Here is a 17,013-nt window from a genome sequence, read left to right on the forward strand (position 1 = left end):
ACATCATCTCACAGACTCTTACACACAGAGATGCAGAGAGGTTGGGGAACCTGCCCAGATCACACAGAAAAAAAGAGCAGATGGGGGTGCCCACCACGAGACTGGCACTGCCAGGGGCTTCTCCCAGGGACTTCTCCCAGGGACATGTCACCTGCCCAACCCTTGTCCAATCCCCTGGGTCTCTTTTCATTCCCTCAATCAGAGTGCAGGATTGGCACTAACCCCATTCCCCAGCTTTCACCTCTCTTTTTCCTCCCAGATGTAAAAGTGTGTTTCCAGCATATCTGACCAACTTCTCCCACATTGCAAGAATGAGGCTCCCCCCTCCTCCAGCGTTAATTCTTTATTTCTTTGATTAACTTCTAATTCCCATGCGTGCTTGGATATAGGGCATCCCCCAGATAAGACAGCCCTCTTCTTTTCCCAATGAGAAAATCCCTATCCCCCACAAATTTTGGTCAATCTGCCCAAGTAAACTTTATGACTCACATGAAATCACATACACTATGAGTTAGAAATAGTACTTTTCATTCCATGTCCACCTTCCATGAAGCAATTTAGCTCACAGTCTTCCCAGGTAGTGTCCACATGCCTGTCCTCAATTTGTGAGTTGTCTAACCATTCTTCTAAGCACAGCACCTCCTTACCTTCCAAGTTGCCTATGACACAGCACTTTTCAAAACAATGTGCAACACTGCCACTGAAACACCTACCTTAGGCCATCAGAAGCCCTTCAGAGTGACCAAGAAAGTTGCCCTCAGAGGTAAAAATATATTCACGATCCACACAGCATATTCGTGATCGTGTTACTTTTAAAGTGACCTTCAATGGTCTTAATAAAATTTCAAATGACAGAGGGCAGCTAGCTCCCCAGGAAACCATTTCCTCTTCTTGCCAACCGCAGAGCTGGGCTACATTTCCTAGCCTTCAAGGTAGGTGGGCGTGACCATAAGGCTGAACTGTACTTAATGAAATAGGAGAAGTGACACATTCCACTCCCAGGCCTAGCCTATCAAAATCTCCCATATGAAGCCCTCCGTTATCTTTCTGCTTCCACCAGTTCAATGCTGACAAAGCACGTGACCTTAGCAACTGCCTGTTAAAAAAGGTGGAACCACAGACAGGAAGAGGCTGGGTCGCCAAATCACCAGGTTTCACATAAACACGCCCACTTTGGGCTTTATAGAAGTGGAAAATAATCTTCCATCATGTTTGAGTCACGGTACATATTTGGGTTTATTTGTTACAACAACTAGCACTACCTTAACTAATTCAACGTTCAATATCTGGCAACTCTGAAGTTATAACTTCAGGAGCAAGTACTAAATCTGTATTCAATTTCTTTGCCTCTCTTTTTAAAATTTAACCCCTTTTCATGAAGCAACCTCGATATGCATTCACAATATGCATTGACTGAGAGAATTTCAGGCGAATGTGCCTTCCCCATCTGTTCTCAGCCAGTCACTCATGGATCTCATCTATCTAGCTTTTTTTTTTGTGAACTCTAATGATTTTGTAAGGACCCTACTAGACAGCAACTCCCTTTTTGCAGAACAATTTTGAGGAAATTTTTTGCTTCATGTTCAGGCACACAGTTTCCAAGCCGGGACACTCTTTTTCATAGAGAAAATTCTGTATTCCAGTGCCTTTTCATGACATACTCAGAAATTGCTCAGGTACCATTTTCAGTTTATGTGCCTGGCCCAGAAGGCATCAGGCCTTCACGCAGGCTCGTGTATTCCCATGTCTTGCTGTCATAGATATTTAATGTTTCACACCTTTCCAAAGTTGTCCATAAAACTTTTGTCTTCCTTTTAAGGGAATTAATCTCTCCTCTGTGAAGAAGTTACCTGTTTTTCTTCAGCCATAAAGAGCACGTCAGAGACTAAATAGCCAACTCTTAGCTGATACAAATCAATAAATACCAATTCTACAAAGTTTCGGGCAAAAAGAATTTTGTGGAGAGTCAAGTAAAAAAAAAAAGAGGACTGTCATGCCCAGGAGGGCTATCTAGACACTGGTGTTTATTTATCAGCTATGTGCCAACATTTCCCTCTGCAGAGAGATTTACCTCTGACACAAAACAGTGACTGACACTTAAGTCCCTTCTCTGCATGAAGGGCTTGGCATTAGCACTACTGAGCCCCCCTGCTGGCGGTCTGAAAGCTGGGCGTTACTCCCCTAATCTCGCATAGGAGGACACCTGTCACTCGCCCAGATTCCTCAGCTACAGAACAAACATCTTGGGCCACCAGCCTCTCACGCGGTGAGACAATGCACAGAAAGCACTTTCCTGGCCCATGGCTCGCACGGGCATCAGGGACTGCTCCAGCCTTCAGGGTCACACACTGTTCTCCTGGTGTCCTGTCCTAACTGAGAGGGAGGGGAGGGGACTTCCACGCAGCCTTCCCCAACATTTCAGTCCACACTGACCACTGCCAGCTTGACCTCCCAAACATGTCAGTGGTATCAAGTCATTTTGGCAGCTGATTATTGATCCAGTACAGGACTTAGGGACAAGGTGGGAGTGGTAGAAGTGGTTGGCTCTGGTGGAGGAATATGTTATCACCATGATAATAAAAAAAAAACTGAGGTAATTTCATTATTGCTTTCAGATCCTCTACAGACAATGCTCCCTGATTGCCTCCCCTCCCCGACACCATATGCCACTGTTCTAGACTATCTCAAATTGTTATTAAGTATCACGGATGTGCCCTTTCTACCTAAATAGATAAACCCCTCAAAGATTGGCCTGTTTTGCAGATACTTCTGTGCCCCTCTAAGCACCTATTACAGAGTAAGTGCTCAAAAACTAGCTCTTCAGCTGCACGCCACCCAAATACAATAGCGTGCCACCTTCAACTTCCTTCTTGTCCTGTGTTGGGTGTATACATTAAGAACAAGTCTTGTAGACTCTCTTTTACCCTCTGGAATGAATCTTCCTCGAGAACACAGGAGTGAATACAGAGAAGACACAATAGAGAAAAAGCGCATGAATCAGCCATGGGGCTCTAGGATCGGGTTCTAAGAGCCACCAAGTTATGGGGGCTGCTAAGGGCTAATCAAGGGTGAGCGGCAGGTGATGGCAGTTCTGTCATCAAACTGTACCCAGACTTGGCATCTGGAGAGGTAACAGGTGACAGGAGTCAAAGACGTGAATTCTCAACCTGCCACAGCCCTGCCTTTGCCAAGTGACTTGAGTCACTATATTTCCTATTTCCCATTTCCCTGCATGTTAATTGGGGACACTATGATCTTTCTCTGCAAGGAGGGTAATATCCTCATCATTCTCTATTCTCTAGCTATGGAAATAAAGCACAGAGAGGGAAGTATTTTGCCTAAAGCCATACACTATGAAGTGTGGACCTGGGGTTTGAAACCAAGTTTCTTTGACCTCTAAACTCATCCTCTGCCCGGCAATGCTCTGACCTTCAATCTGTGAGGCCGTGCATCACTGCTCAGCCACATGGCTTAGCCTCAATCATTACTAAAGATAGTGTTTCAGGATCCAAAGTGTCCACCACAGAGAGACACAGACCTGGAGTCTATATCCCATCAGTGGGAATGGAGCAGGGTGTTCTACACACCTGAATCTCATTTTTCTCACCTATAAACCAGGAATGATTTCTACCTTACAAGCGTTGTTAGGATTCAACAGGATCATGTATAAAATATGCCTAATAGTACTTGACACACTGATGATGCATAATTTTCCACTTCCCTCTCCCCTTGGAAGTACTTTTTGGGCTCCTCTGTGCCAGGTATGGTGGAAGGAGGCCAAAAGAATAAGATACTCCACTTGGAGGTTCCTAACAGGGCAGAGAAAACACACGCAGAACCAGAACACAAGGTAGAGAGCAGTACACAAGCATAATTTTGCCACTGTACGTGTAAAAAATGTACTTGTCCCACTCATAGAAATTTTAGGCTAAGAAGTGACATATGCATTGGAAAAACTATGTCTTCATATTTTCCACTATGCTAAATTAATTTAAATTAGTATGATCAGAACTTTGATATTCATGATTTACCACCTTGCTGCACAAGAGCAGGTTTATCATGAATACTGTGGCATCCTTAGCCAATCCTCCAAATTGTTATTTTAACTAACATGTCATTAAGAAATTAGCACAGGTTTGGCATAAGATAATAGGAGTCTTTTAGTATATACATTTCAAAGCGAAAAATCCACACCTTTAGAAAGAAAGCTCTCCCTTACAATTAAGTCATCACACAGATTCTCCCTGGCATCCCCTAATCTCACTGTTAGAGCAACAATTCAGGTGTGGGCATATACTCAGACTGCTGTATGAAGTCCAAAGTGGATAACTGCCAGTAAAATCCTTAAAAAATCCTATCAATGGTAGCAGAAAACACATCTCCTATCTGGGAATGCTTGCTAAGGTTAACCCAACATTCTCAGAACTCTTTTGCATATTGACGGAATCAAATCATAATTAAATGACCATCACCATGTGCTTTAAAAATATTCACCATATGTTTAAAATAGTTATTTCCTGGTATCTGGACATCACTGGACATGGTAGAATGATTTTTTCACAGTCAGAAAAACAAGAATGAAAAGAGAAGCCTCTGGATGCTGCCTTTGCAGAGACCTAAATATTAAACCAAATAGATTATTTTTCCTACTGCATAGACATTTTTTGTTTTGTTTTATTTTGAGACAGAGCCTCCTTCTGTTACCCAGGCTGGAGTGCAGTCGCACAATTCTGCTTACTGCAACTTCTGCCTCCAGGGTTCAAGTGATTATCATTCCTCAGCCTCTCAAGTAGCTGGGATTACAGGCGTGTGTCACCACGCCCAGCTAATTTTTTGCATTTTTAGTAGAGACAGGGTTTCACTATGTTCAGGCTGTTTTTGAATTCCCGGCCTCAAGTGATGTGCCCACCTCAGCCTCCCAAACTGCTGGGATTACAGGCGTGAGCCAGCATAGACGTGTCTGGCCCTGCATAGACATTTATTCGTTATTCACAACTAACCTAATGGAAAAAAGCAGCCAGCATGACAGGGCTACCTGCAACGTGCTCCCTGGAAGATCTCTTGGTAACACTGCTGTTTACATCTCACAAATGCAAGGGTGGAGTCAGAAGGAGGTTATTTCATGCAACAGCCTTCTTTTGCTTCATGGCCAACGCACAAGAGCCTGAAGCCTGCGGGCAGGACAGATGACCAGGTGATCATTGCGGAGTACTGCCCACTGAGAGTGCAGCAGGAAAGGTGTCTGGAAACAAAGCATGCAAAGACACAGAGCAAGTCACTCATTCATCAGGTCAAAGGCACAAGGAAGACATGAGTCTCGGAGAAGTGCTCACCTGTACTCGTGTGAACAAATATTACCCAGTGCCACAACCACAGCCACCTCGTGTCCTGAAAGTCAGCTCCATTCCTGCCACTGTGCTTAGCGCCTAAGATATACTCTTCGCTTCATCCTCACAACACTTAAGGGGTGGCCCTTAAGCCTAAACACCTTTAGGACCAACTCACGGATGGGCTTGGAGATGTTTAGAAATTTGGCTTTGGCTCATGGCCTCCAACATGTAGCCTCTAGATTCAAACCAATGCCTGCTGGCCTCCAAATCCTCCACACTCTTAATTACTATACAGTGGAGGAAAAGGAGGAAACACATATTTTAAGATGACAAATTTTGAAATAAAGGTAACTATAAACCTTAGAAAAAGAAGTTAAATCGCAAACAGAGTTCAATTAAGCATCTTTGAAAAGTCATGGCACACTTGTTCTGTGGTTCTGCTGAGTTTTATCCAGCTCAGCTTAAGTTATTCACTTGGACTCTGTGTAAATCTACCTTCTCAACCCAAAGGTCAGTACTAATTTTAGATTTCAGTCCCAGAAAAAAACAAGTGTCTAAGGAAGGAACTAGGGGGCCAAAGGCATAAAACCATGATTCAAACGTACCACAGAGATACTGGCCTCTTTCTGTATCATGTGTTTTGGTTGTGATACTAGGGCTATCATGCAGCACGGCGAGGAGGTAGTCTTGAAAGCAGGAGTGTGCTTTGACACGAATTTCTTTTCAAGAAGGTATAAACATTGATGGAATGTAAATCTTTGAAAATCCATGGTATCAGCTCACAGTTCACACATCTACAGACCCAGGTCCAGGCTCTGGCACTGACACATAAAGGCTGGGCGGCCCTACATACATACAGGGTGCGTGACTTTGGCATACAGGCAGTGTGACCCCCACACACTGCATGACCGTGGACCCTTTATCTCTGCCACACCCTTCCTTCCCAACTACATGAGTGGGAATGATATCAGCATCTAGCCGAGAGGCAGGCACTAGGCTCTAGGAGACCACATAGCACCTCTGTTACGGGGAAAACAGAAGGAAAGGCAGCTGCGGAACGCCAGGCAACACCGTCCTCTCCACACTCCCTTTCCTCCTAACCAAGGATTGGCCATGTGACTCGGGATTCAGCCAATCATAGAACCTCCCTCCTCTGCCCACAGCCATTGGTACAGGGAAGGGCATGTGACCATGTGACTTAGCATCAGCCAATCATAGGACCTCACTCTTCTGCCCACAGCCATTGGTACAGGGCAGAGCATGTGACCATGTGACTTAGCATCAGCCAATCATAGGACCCCACTCCTCTGCCCACAGCCATTGGTACAGGGAAGGGCATGTGACTGAAACTGAGCCAATCAGAATTCCTCCCTAGGATTTTCTTTTTTCTTTTTTTTCCCGGCTGGAACTGGCTGAAAAGTCCCTCTTTCCTCCTCACTCAGGAGGCTGTAGGGAGGTAAGCCTGGAGCTACCTACAGTCATGGTCCCGGAGAGGACCACCACAATCAGCAGACAGAAGCAGAGATGAGAGGCAAGGAGAGAGAGAAGAAAGCCTCCAAGTCCTCAGTCTTTGGTTCCAGTCATCTTCAGGGTCAGAGTCACCTCTCCCATGCTTGAGTGGGCAGTGTCAGCCAACAGCTCTCTGCCTTGTTTCTGAGTTATTTTGATTTGGGTTTGTGCTCTTGTAAGCAAAAGATAATGCAGTAGTTAATAGTTCCTATAATCTTAACAGTGACCAAATCCTCAGTAAGAATAACTTCTTGAGTGGATTTCTTATTTAAAAACTGAAGAAATAAATTTTAGTAGAGGAAGCAAACACTGCCTTTATTTACATAGCACTTTCCCGAAAGGAAGAAAGAAACATCCATTTTCATTTGTAGTCACCTTATTCATTTCCGAGTGGGCATTGTATTTGGCATTAAACTCTTTCACATACCCACATCCACCTTCAAGATTTGGCCCATAGAAACTTAGGATAAAAACAAGTGGTTATTTTTTCTATAGCTATATTTGCTGGCACACATGGAGGGCGAAAATTGGGGTAGGGGTAAGAGAAGGCACTGATGCTATTTTTGGTATGCTCTCAAGAGCAATTCCCCAGGTTACCAGAGTTCTCACTAGGGGTTGGGGGTGGGGCATGGTTTATAAAAACAAAGTGCATTTACCAAGATTTGCAGCCGTAACAGGAAATCCTTTCTGACTCTTGATGGGATTTTTTTCTTTTATATTAAAGTCTCCTCATATTACTCTTCAAAGACTTAAATAAGAAAAATGGAAAGGCACAATGGATGTAAATTCCAATTCTCAAATGATCTTCTGAAGCAAAGGATAATGTCTTAGGTCAAACTGTGGCAAAAGCCTGGGTGTTCCTGATCTAATCTTGAACTAGGGTGTCCGCCCCAACCTTTGGAGGAATCCTAGGACATGTTTGTCAAAACATACGAGTGGAATTACAAATAGAGGATTGCTTGGGCTCAGTGGCCATCCTCATGCACAGAAAGAATCCCAGAAGGGATGCCGACTTCCCTGGACTGGGCTTACATCCAGACCTAGAAATCTAACAGCAGAATAAAGGCAAGACTCACTGACTGTAGAAATAGACTTGGCCTGTTGGATGGAAGGTGGTATTTCTCAAAAGAGAAATAAAATCATACTAATCTTTCAGTATTCTTAAATTGGGAACTTGGAGACAAGAGATAACCTAAAGATGTAGTTTATTGCATTTGACTCCATTCTGTACCTAAGGGTATTTTTTAAAAACCCAACAATGGTTTTCAGATTAGGCATGCAAGCTACTCATGAGGAAAGATGGTTTGAAAAGGGAAGATAGGCATATTTATGTGTGGAGAACAGGTTGACAAGATTCAAGTATATGGGACCTAATTTATTTAAAATTTTTATGAATGCTCTAAGTGGGAAAACAAACTAAATCTTCATGTTGGCCCATGATGCTCTTTCTGAATATAATGCCGAATGATTTTATAGGCTTAAAAAAGTGAGAGACAAGAACTTTAAGGTATATAAGCACAGGATAATGCATTTATGAAAAAATTTTATCTAGACTTGACATTTATGAGAAAGCCGCATCAAAAGGAAAGTGAGCCAAGAATTTATAGGTTTTAAAAATAAGACACCATTTAGATCATTTATTTCAACATACCCATTATATAGACAAGGAAACTGAGTTCTAGATGGTAACCTACACACTCCATTGGTAGTGCAGCCCATACCCTCTCCTAGCCTGCTCTTTCCACCAAATTTGATTGACGATATCAGCCAAAAAAGTTCCATGACAAAAAAAAAAAGTCACCAAGAGGTCATATATCACCATCACCAAGGTTAATAGAAATAAACCAAAATGCATTCTCCCACCCTGTAAAACCACGAAATGCAGAATGCAGCCCAGCCAATAGACCTCAAGGAGGGCAGAACCATGCCAAAGGGAGGTTCAGATGAGGATAACTGAAGTGAACACAGGCACAGAAGCGCTTCTGTACTAGACTTCCGCTTTTCTCTAAGTAATGTTTTATCTCAAAAGACAAGGTTAATCAAAAATTTAAAATGCCTGAGGATATATATTACATTTGCTAGTACCAAAATGAGGGCTGGAGGTCTGGCAGAGAGAGCTCCCCTTTGAGTCTGGAATACAAACACTCTTCCATAAAGCATGCAGTAAACTTACAAAAAATATGAATATGGTTTAGTTCAGACATCTGTTAATTGCCTTTGGGCCACACACCCCTGCTGGTGCAAATAAAACTAAAACACAGGCACGTCTTTCTGGAGCTTAGAGTCTACTGGATAGGGCATGTTGCTACAACACAAAAAACTGCCATCATTGAGGCAGGCACAGGGAGGGGTGACGTGTGCGTACACTGCACATGTGCCACAGAGGGCTGGGGTGGTGACTGACAGCAAGGCCTTTTTGAACCTGAGTCTTGAAAAAGGAGAAATCAGCCAGACAATGAACACAGGAGGAGAAAGGGAATTCCAGACAGAGGTACAGAAGGAGCAAAGGCAGAAAAGCACTGGGCAGTACCAGTGGAGTTTACAGGAGGTTCAGTTTTGCAAGAAAAGAATGTTTCAGGCAGGGGACAAGGCAGGGAGATGGGAAGGGAGTGAAGAAAGCTTTGACTCTGTTGGGTCATTACAAATGGCCAGCAGCCTGGTGAGCCCTTGGAGCACTGTGGAAAGTTCCCTGGCTGCATGCTGACAGGAACTGAGTTCCGGGTCAAGACTCTGCCCTAAGGCATCTAAATGACCTTGGGAACACACTGTATGACTCTGGGTACCACATGTAAAACAAGGTTCCCCATGTTCCAAGGGTGGGGGACTCCCTGGGATGGCCTATGCCTCCATATTTACAGACTCCCCACTGCTGTTTGGGATATAGAATGGACCCTGCCCTACCTCCACCCAGGGAGGCTGCGAGGAAGTGCGGCAGTAGTCAGGTTTGTAGAAATGGTTTTTAAACAGCAGGACTGCCATCAACACTAGAACTCTGTATTAACTACCCTACAGGAGCTCAAAAGCATCTTCAGAAACTCGGGTACAACACTGTATAAAAATAGCAAAGAGCTCATCTTTCAATCTGAGATACCCAACTTGTGATATGACATGGCCACTCCTTTAGAGTCAGGGGTTTAAGCCCAGATCAAAAAGGAGCCATTGAATTTTATTAGGAGGGACCCAAGAAGACTTGGATTTGGGGCAGCAGGAGGAAAGTCACACCAGCAATAACATGGAAGAGAGTTAGAAGGGATGCAACATGAGGTGCACGACACTGTGCAGTAAGCACTAGGCATTCCCAGGCTGCCGATGATCATCTCAGCCTAGGGTCTCTAGCTCTGAAGCCCATGGGAGCCAGAACGCTACTATAAGCAAGGGTCACAGGTCCGGGAGAACCAGAAAGCAACTGACCTCCAGTGTATTCAGGCACTGGAAACCCAGCAGCAGCTGAGTGTTGCCACATGGGAATGTAAGCCTCCTATTCCACGTTTTGTTTTGTTTTGTTTTTTGAGACAGAGTCTCAGTCTGTCGCCCAGGCTGGAGTACAGTGGTGCCATCTCAGCTCACTGCAACCTCTGCCTCCCGGGTTCAAGGGATTCTCCTGCCTCAGCCTCCCGAGTAGCTGGGATTACAGGTGCAGCTAATTTTTGTATTTTTAGTAGAGACACGGTTTCACCATGTTGATCAGGCTGGTCTTGAACTCCTGACCTCAAGTGATCCGCCTGCTTCAGCCTCCCACAGTGCTGGGATTACAGGTGTGAGCCACCGCGCACTGCCTCATCCAGGTCTTCTGGCTTTTAGGAGAAGCTATACATTCAAGTGGCATCTCCAGATTTCTAAATATTAACTCAAGTTGTATATACTTTGTTCAGGCCAACAACACTGCTGCCTACTGCTAGAAGCGGCACACCGACCACCATTTTGCCACTTTTGGGCTCTAAAGCAAGGCAAGGCCAGCGTGACTAGAGCGGACCTTTGTGGAATTTCACAGCACGGAGAAGCAACAGGATCTGGTGACGGCCTGGACGTGGGCAGTGCGGGAGCCCGGCATCACTGTGAGGCCCCTGCTCCAACACCTCCATGAATGGTGGAGCCACTGCCAAAAAAAACAGGGACAAATCTTGGCTAACAATGAAGCGGATATGGGGTGGGTGGTGAAAACTAAAATCAATTTTGGGGTGTTTTTTTGGCCTAAAGGGCATGGGTAAGCGCACCAGACTGTAGGTAACTGATTGGAACACAGGAGCATGCTCAAGCTAGCTTACATGCCAATCTGGGACTCACTTCATATTAGTGAGAGTTGAAGCTGTGGGAACATGGTTCACCCAAATACACAGAGCACAAAACGGATGACAGCGAACCCTAGGTAGCCCCAAGAGATAGCAGAGATGCCAGGGAGAAATAAGGAAAACCAGAAGGTGGCAACCAGGGGTGGAAAAAAAAACAAAACATCAGAAAGGAATAGAAGAACCTCATCAAATGCCACGGAGAAGCCTAGTGGGTATCCATAAGTTTGCTTGTTCAGATGAGAACACATGGACACAGGGAGGGAAACATCACACACCGGGGCCTCTGGTGGGGGGCGGGGAGTGGGGTAGGGGAGGGATAGCATTAGGAGAAATACCTAATGTGATGGGTTGATGGGTGCAGCAAACCACCATGGCACGTGTATACCTATGTAACAAACCTGCGCGTTCTGCACATGCACCCCAGAGCTTAAAGAATAATAATGAAAATTAAAAAAAAAAAAAGATTGCTTGTTCAGGAAGTCACGGGCCTTGAACTTTGAGGAGACTCTGGCCAGCTTGCGAAGGGCTGAACAGGAAGGGGAGACCAGTTTAAGAAGCCTGGAGAGACGTAGTGGTCATTACAGGTGAGCTAAGGATGCAGGGACAAAGGAGGTTAAGGCATTCTTAAAATACTACTAAAAAAGAAAAAAGCTCATAGGGAGAGACTGAAGATAAAAGTAAGAAAAGCGAGTAACATTCACAAGGAGACAGAGGCATTGGGAGTTGGGATTCAGGACACAGCTGGAGACATTAGTCACTGCCCCAAGGAGGCCATCTCTCGAAATTTCTCTAAGTTCTCAGTCTAACTTGATTTTTCTTTATAATTCTACCCTTTTCATTTATCATACATTTTACAATATATTATATTTGCTTTTAGTTGGTTTTCTCCCACAAGAATGAGTTTCAAGCGAGCAAGGATCTGCTCTATTTATCACCTATGAATATCCAGCAAAGTACCCAGACACAGTAGATGCTTAAGAAGATTTATTGGATGACTGGGTAAACACAGAAAAGTCTGTACAGGGGAGATGGAGGAGGACGTGAGGAGATCTTTATGACCTCTATTTTCCTGGTAGAATGGGCTACAAAGTCACCTGCCAAACTCGCAGGAGGAAAAGGATTGGAGATCGCTTGCATTGAAGATTACAGTGGGAGTCCGGTTTGCAACCCGGAAGGAAGGAGCTTGCGGGATGGAGGCACTAAGAGTTTTCAGTTGAGCATCTCAAAGAGAGGGCAAGACTTGGAGGTACTTAGAGGACTTAGTAGCTGGAGTACACGGAAGACACTGGATTTGAGACGGTCCAGGAAGTGCGCATCTAGAGAGTCCCCGACATGGATTTTAGGTCTAGAGGAGGAGAAATAGCCCAAGAGCCAAAGTCCCCATGCGACGGGAAAAGAACTGGCTGGAAGAGGACAGCAAGGCGGAGATGCACCCAGGGACGTGGCCAGGTCACCACCCCATTTCCAACTCTACCACCTCAAACAATCTCTGACTGGTATTTAATCACCCTTGTGTGGAAGTGAAAATTAGTTTCTTTTGGAGACAGTAATTTTAAAATTAAACTAATACGAAGTTCATGGGACACGGAAAATTTCTGCATAGATTCATTTTTGTTTTTAGAATAAAACACGATGACATTTTCATGACCTTCAGTAATTGCCCTGCATGGTATGATATTTTCAAACATTAACAAAGAATCAAAATTTGGGGGTTAAAAGAAACCTTAGATTACTCAGGTTAGTACCTGAGTAATAGCCAAAAATTTTTCTACTGAAATACTGCAAATAGCAAATAATTACTGATTTAGACCTTCAGACAGTGTTGAAACTGCCTTCAATTTTTGAAGTGTGGTTTAGGATATACAAATTAGCAATGTTGACATTTCTTCCAGTTATCCGTGCTCAAGTTTTGATATAAAATCTTCAAAGTACACAATTATCACATATATTGTTCCACAACAGTTCAGACAAGTAAACGGCTTCTTGGCTTGAAAGAGGAAGTCACACATTCGAACACCTTTTTATGCTGATGCTAAATATAAGAACGTCCCCTGCAAAGTAGTCAAAGCAAGACAGCAGCATTCGACATTTCTCCAGAGACACACACACAAAGAATGTGTTTCGTTCATTAAAACACTAAAATCTTCAATAGCATCTTCCATAATACCTGAAGGTGGAGTGCTGTCTTATGTAATAGAAGCCTTCCTTCCCCGCTCAGTTTGTGGACACATTAAATGCCTAATTCCTTCCAGAATTTCTGAGTACCGTACTTTCACTTTACCTGCTGCCACTCATTCGCCTCGCAACTCCCGTTTCTACAGATGATGAAAATAGCAAAGATCTGCTCGCTAGGGTTAAATCGGTTGCCAGAGGCCAAGTTAAAGGCTTTCCACACACCGCGCGTCACCTCCCCCTGCACAGGCAGAGGTAACAAGTAAGAGTGCGCCAGTCTCTCCCCATCCGGCGGCGCGCAGCCTAAGTCCGGGGTAGGGGACGCCGGCGAGCAGCTGGAAACCTCAGGTTCGGGGTCAGGGCCGGCTCGGATGGCCGGGCAGGAGCCACGCCGGCCCCGGGGCTCCCAGCTGCGGGTACCACTGGACGCCACCCCGGGGCGGCCCCGCCTTGCCCTGCCCGGGTCCCGCTCGGGGCTCCCCGCCGGCGGGACTGGGATGCCCAGCGCGCACCCAGCCCCGGCCAAGGCGGCCCGCGGGAGGCTGAGAAAGTTCTCTGCTCCCCGACGTCGGCGCCCCAGGGTCCCGCTGGCCCCGCAGCTTTCTGGCCGGGCGCAAAGTCGGGGCGCTGGGCCGGCGGCGCGCGGAGCCCCGGGGAGCGTCCCCCGCCGAGGGCAGCGCCGGCCGCGCCCGGGACTCACCGCGCAGCCTGTACTCACCGCGCTCGCTGGATCCCCTGGGGGCGGCCGCGGAGGGCGGTGCGGCTGCAACCGGAGCGGGAGCCTGGTCTCGGCGGCGCGGGGAGTCGGAGGACGGAGCGAAGCGGCGGCGGCGAGGAGGGTCACAGCCGGAAAGAGGCAGCGGTGGCGCCTGCAGACGCCGCGCAGCCCGGGCAGCCCCACAGCGCAAGCTGGCTGCCGCGGCGGCGGGGGCTTTATCGGCGGCGCCGCGCGGGCCCCCGCCCCTTCCTGCCGCCCCCGCCCCCGGCCCGCCTCGCCCCGCCTTCCCGCCGCCTCCTTTGTGTGGCCGCGGGCCTCAGCGTCCCCGCGCCCGGCCTCCAGGACGCCCCCTCTCCGCCTGCGACCTCTCGGATGCCGCCCCACCCAGGGGTCCCTGTCGTGGGGCTGCGCCCGGAACGCGCTGGGGAGACGCGCAGACCCCGAGGTGCGGCGCCAGCCCGGGCCCAGCTGCACGTGGGTCTCCCGGATGGGGGTGTGTGAGGTGGCGGGGGTGGGGGGGGGATACCGGGGCTCGTACCGCGTCCCTGAGACGCAGGGCATGTCGTCTTGGCTGCCCCCTGGAAGAGACAGAGGGCGCCCTGAGACAGCGCTCACTCCTCCGGGTGATGGGGAAAACGGTGCCAGGACGCGGCCGGGAAGGGGCAGATAACCCCTCGAGGCGTTTTGCAGGGTGTCCTAGAGCTGACTTCTCCCTGCCTAGGGGACAGAGGAGCGGCGGCAGGTCGCCTTAGGCAAATACAGACAAGGAGATCCAGAAAACTGGATTCCTGGCTATGGTGACAGCATGAGGTACCCGCAGCGTCCTGGGAACCCAGCCCTTCTCAGCCGGTAACCACAGCTGCTGGGACCCGGTGCGCGGTAGACAGGCGCATACCCCAGGGGCCTGCAACAAATGACCGTCCGGCTCCGGGCTCTGTTACCTGGATCTCTCTCAGTTGGTTCCTCCTTTGCGTCTAGTTAGGTTTCTGGGGACCCAAGGACCCAACTTTAATGACAGTAATTTATGTTGCCGTTAGTGTACAATCCTCGCTAGCAGGCAGACGGCCCCAACAGCGAGGAAGAAATGTAAATCTCCCTATACACAGCCCTGAATTAAGGGTACAGCTACTGATGAGAGTCACTTGGAAGATCAGCCTGCAGTCACCCCTTGGCATGTAGGTGGCCGTGCTAGAGTGTGCACGTGTGTGTTGGGGAAGGGGTTGTTCTGAAAAGTGTAAAATCTGGACCAGCTGAACGGTGTTCTCAGTCTCTCATAGAGGAAAACAGGCTATGGGAGGCTTGGTCCTAAAATAAGGAGCAAACAGTTTACAAAATGAGCATCTGTTTAATTATTTTACAGTTATACCAAATATTTATATTCAGTTACAGGGCAACTTTCTTATTCTCTGTGCCTGAAATGCTTTTTGTCCCAGAATCTTCTATGTCTGTCTGCATCCTTACACTTGAGGTCACAACTCAAATGTCCTCTCCCCTGGGAAGCCTTCCCTGACCACTTGAGATAAAGTAGCTTCATCCCCTTTAACCGATGACTTCCTTCATAGCCCTCATCATGAATTGATTTTTTTTTTTTTTTTTTTACCTTGTTTCTTGCTAGTTTTCTTCTACTCTCTCTCATTGGAATATATTCCCAGAGACCAGGGAAGAGAAACTAATTTCAGTATTGTTTCCAACTCACTCTATGCCTAGTGCCTAGAGCCATACCACACATATAGCAGTTACTCAATAAATTTTGTTGACAAGTGGATGAACTACTAGCCAAGTGACTTTTAGACATGCTAAGAACTGTTCCAGTGACAGTATTGTGCTTGGTCCAGTCAGGGCGGGCTGGGCTGGAGCTGGGAACAATTCAAAGGAGGGGGAAAGCCCACAGGTATGAATGAGCTCGCTCAGTGTGTTTGAAAAGCTGGGAGTATCCTCTTCCAGATGGAAGGGAGTCATTCAAGAAACTACTGGAGAAATAACTGGGAAATGTGGGTGAAGCCAGATTATTATGAAAATGTGCCAGAATCCCTACATCCATTTCTGTCTCAATCACGTTTCTAAATTAAAATTTGTAATAGAGATAATTGTAGGCTGGCATGCAGTTGTTAAGAAATGATTCAGAGAGGTTTCTTTTACACTTTGCCAAGTCTTCCTCAATGGTAACATTTTGCAAAACCATTGTATAATATCACAATCAGGATATTAACATTGATACATTGATTCCTATCTCACACACTTTGGTTAATTATGTATAACTTTAAATTTTTACTAAAGTTACTCAAAAGTTAAACCAGTGAGAGAAATGCACAAAATAACTATTTTGAAGAGTTTCAGTCTCTTGCCTGGAAGGAGCCAATGTTTTTCAAGAAAAGGAAAAAAAAAAACCCTTTTTTGCTTTCCCAATTAGAGTGTAAATAGGGTCCAAATTCTTCATCTATGAAAGACGTTAGAAGTCCTTAGGACTTTCCTCTTTGGGTTACATTTTAATGACTGACATTCACTTCCCCATTCTTTCCTGTACTGTCGAAGGAACATTTTGAGCAATACTGTACATGACTTGTCAATTCTGAAATCAGACCGGATGCAGTGCTAACTAATATACTAAAGTAAGCCTAGCCACTAATGTTCCTTTCTCTCTCACTAGACATGCGATGAGGCCGATGATGAGGTCTCCCAAAGGAAAGTGATTCAAGACAAAGACCCATTCTGCCAGTGGGATATGCTGGGAATACCAACTATACTTGTTACTGAGTGTGCATGGCTGGTGTTGGCGGGCCTTCCTGATGCCAGCAAGAGGAGATGGAAGTAATGACCCAAGCTACACTTTCCATGACACTCACATGGCCAGGCTTTTTGACACCCATCATGAGGGGCTGTTCCAAAGATGTTGTGTTCCTACCTCAGTTTGTCCCCATAAGCAGCAGGTTCCTCCTCCAGTGTTCTCCAATATTTGACCCTTTTTGAGATGCATTTCTCATAGATGTGTACTTCC

The 17,013-nt window shown here is 46.3% G+C and overlaps 1 protein-coding gene across 3 annotated transcripts in view; it reads right to left on the reverse strand.

Moving 5' to 3' along the window:
* Positions 1–14,211, reverse strand: part of SERPINE2 (serpin family E member 2) — a 63,716-nt gene extending 49,505 nt beyond the window's left edge. Inside the window, exon 1 of one of the 3 annotated variants that reach the window (XM_030802792.1) lies at positions 14,019–14,211. Coding sequence is in view for 1 of the 3 variants with exons in the window: in XM_030802791.1 (XP_030658651.1) it covers positions 13,410–13,423 (14 nt within the window). In the remaining 2 variants the exon portion in view is untranslated. Of the gene's footprint in view, positions 1–5,035; positions 5,222–13,409; positions 13,556–14,018 lie in introns of those variants that run through there. The other 2 variants (XM_030802791.1, XM_030802793.1) reach the window with 2 other exon arrangements.
* Between the last annotated feature and the right edge of the window lie 2,802 nt (positions 14,212–17,013).

The sequence above is a fragment of the Nomascus leucogenys genome, chromosome 22a (genome assembly GCF_006542625.1).
Source record: "Nomascus leucogenys isolate Asia chromosome 22a, Asia_NLE_v1, whole genome shotgun sequence".
Lineage (NCBI taxonomy): Eukaryota > Metazoa > Chordata > Mammalia > Primates > Hylobatidae > Nomascus > Nomascus leucogenys.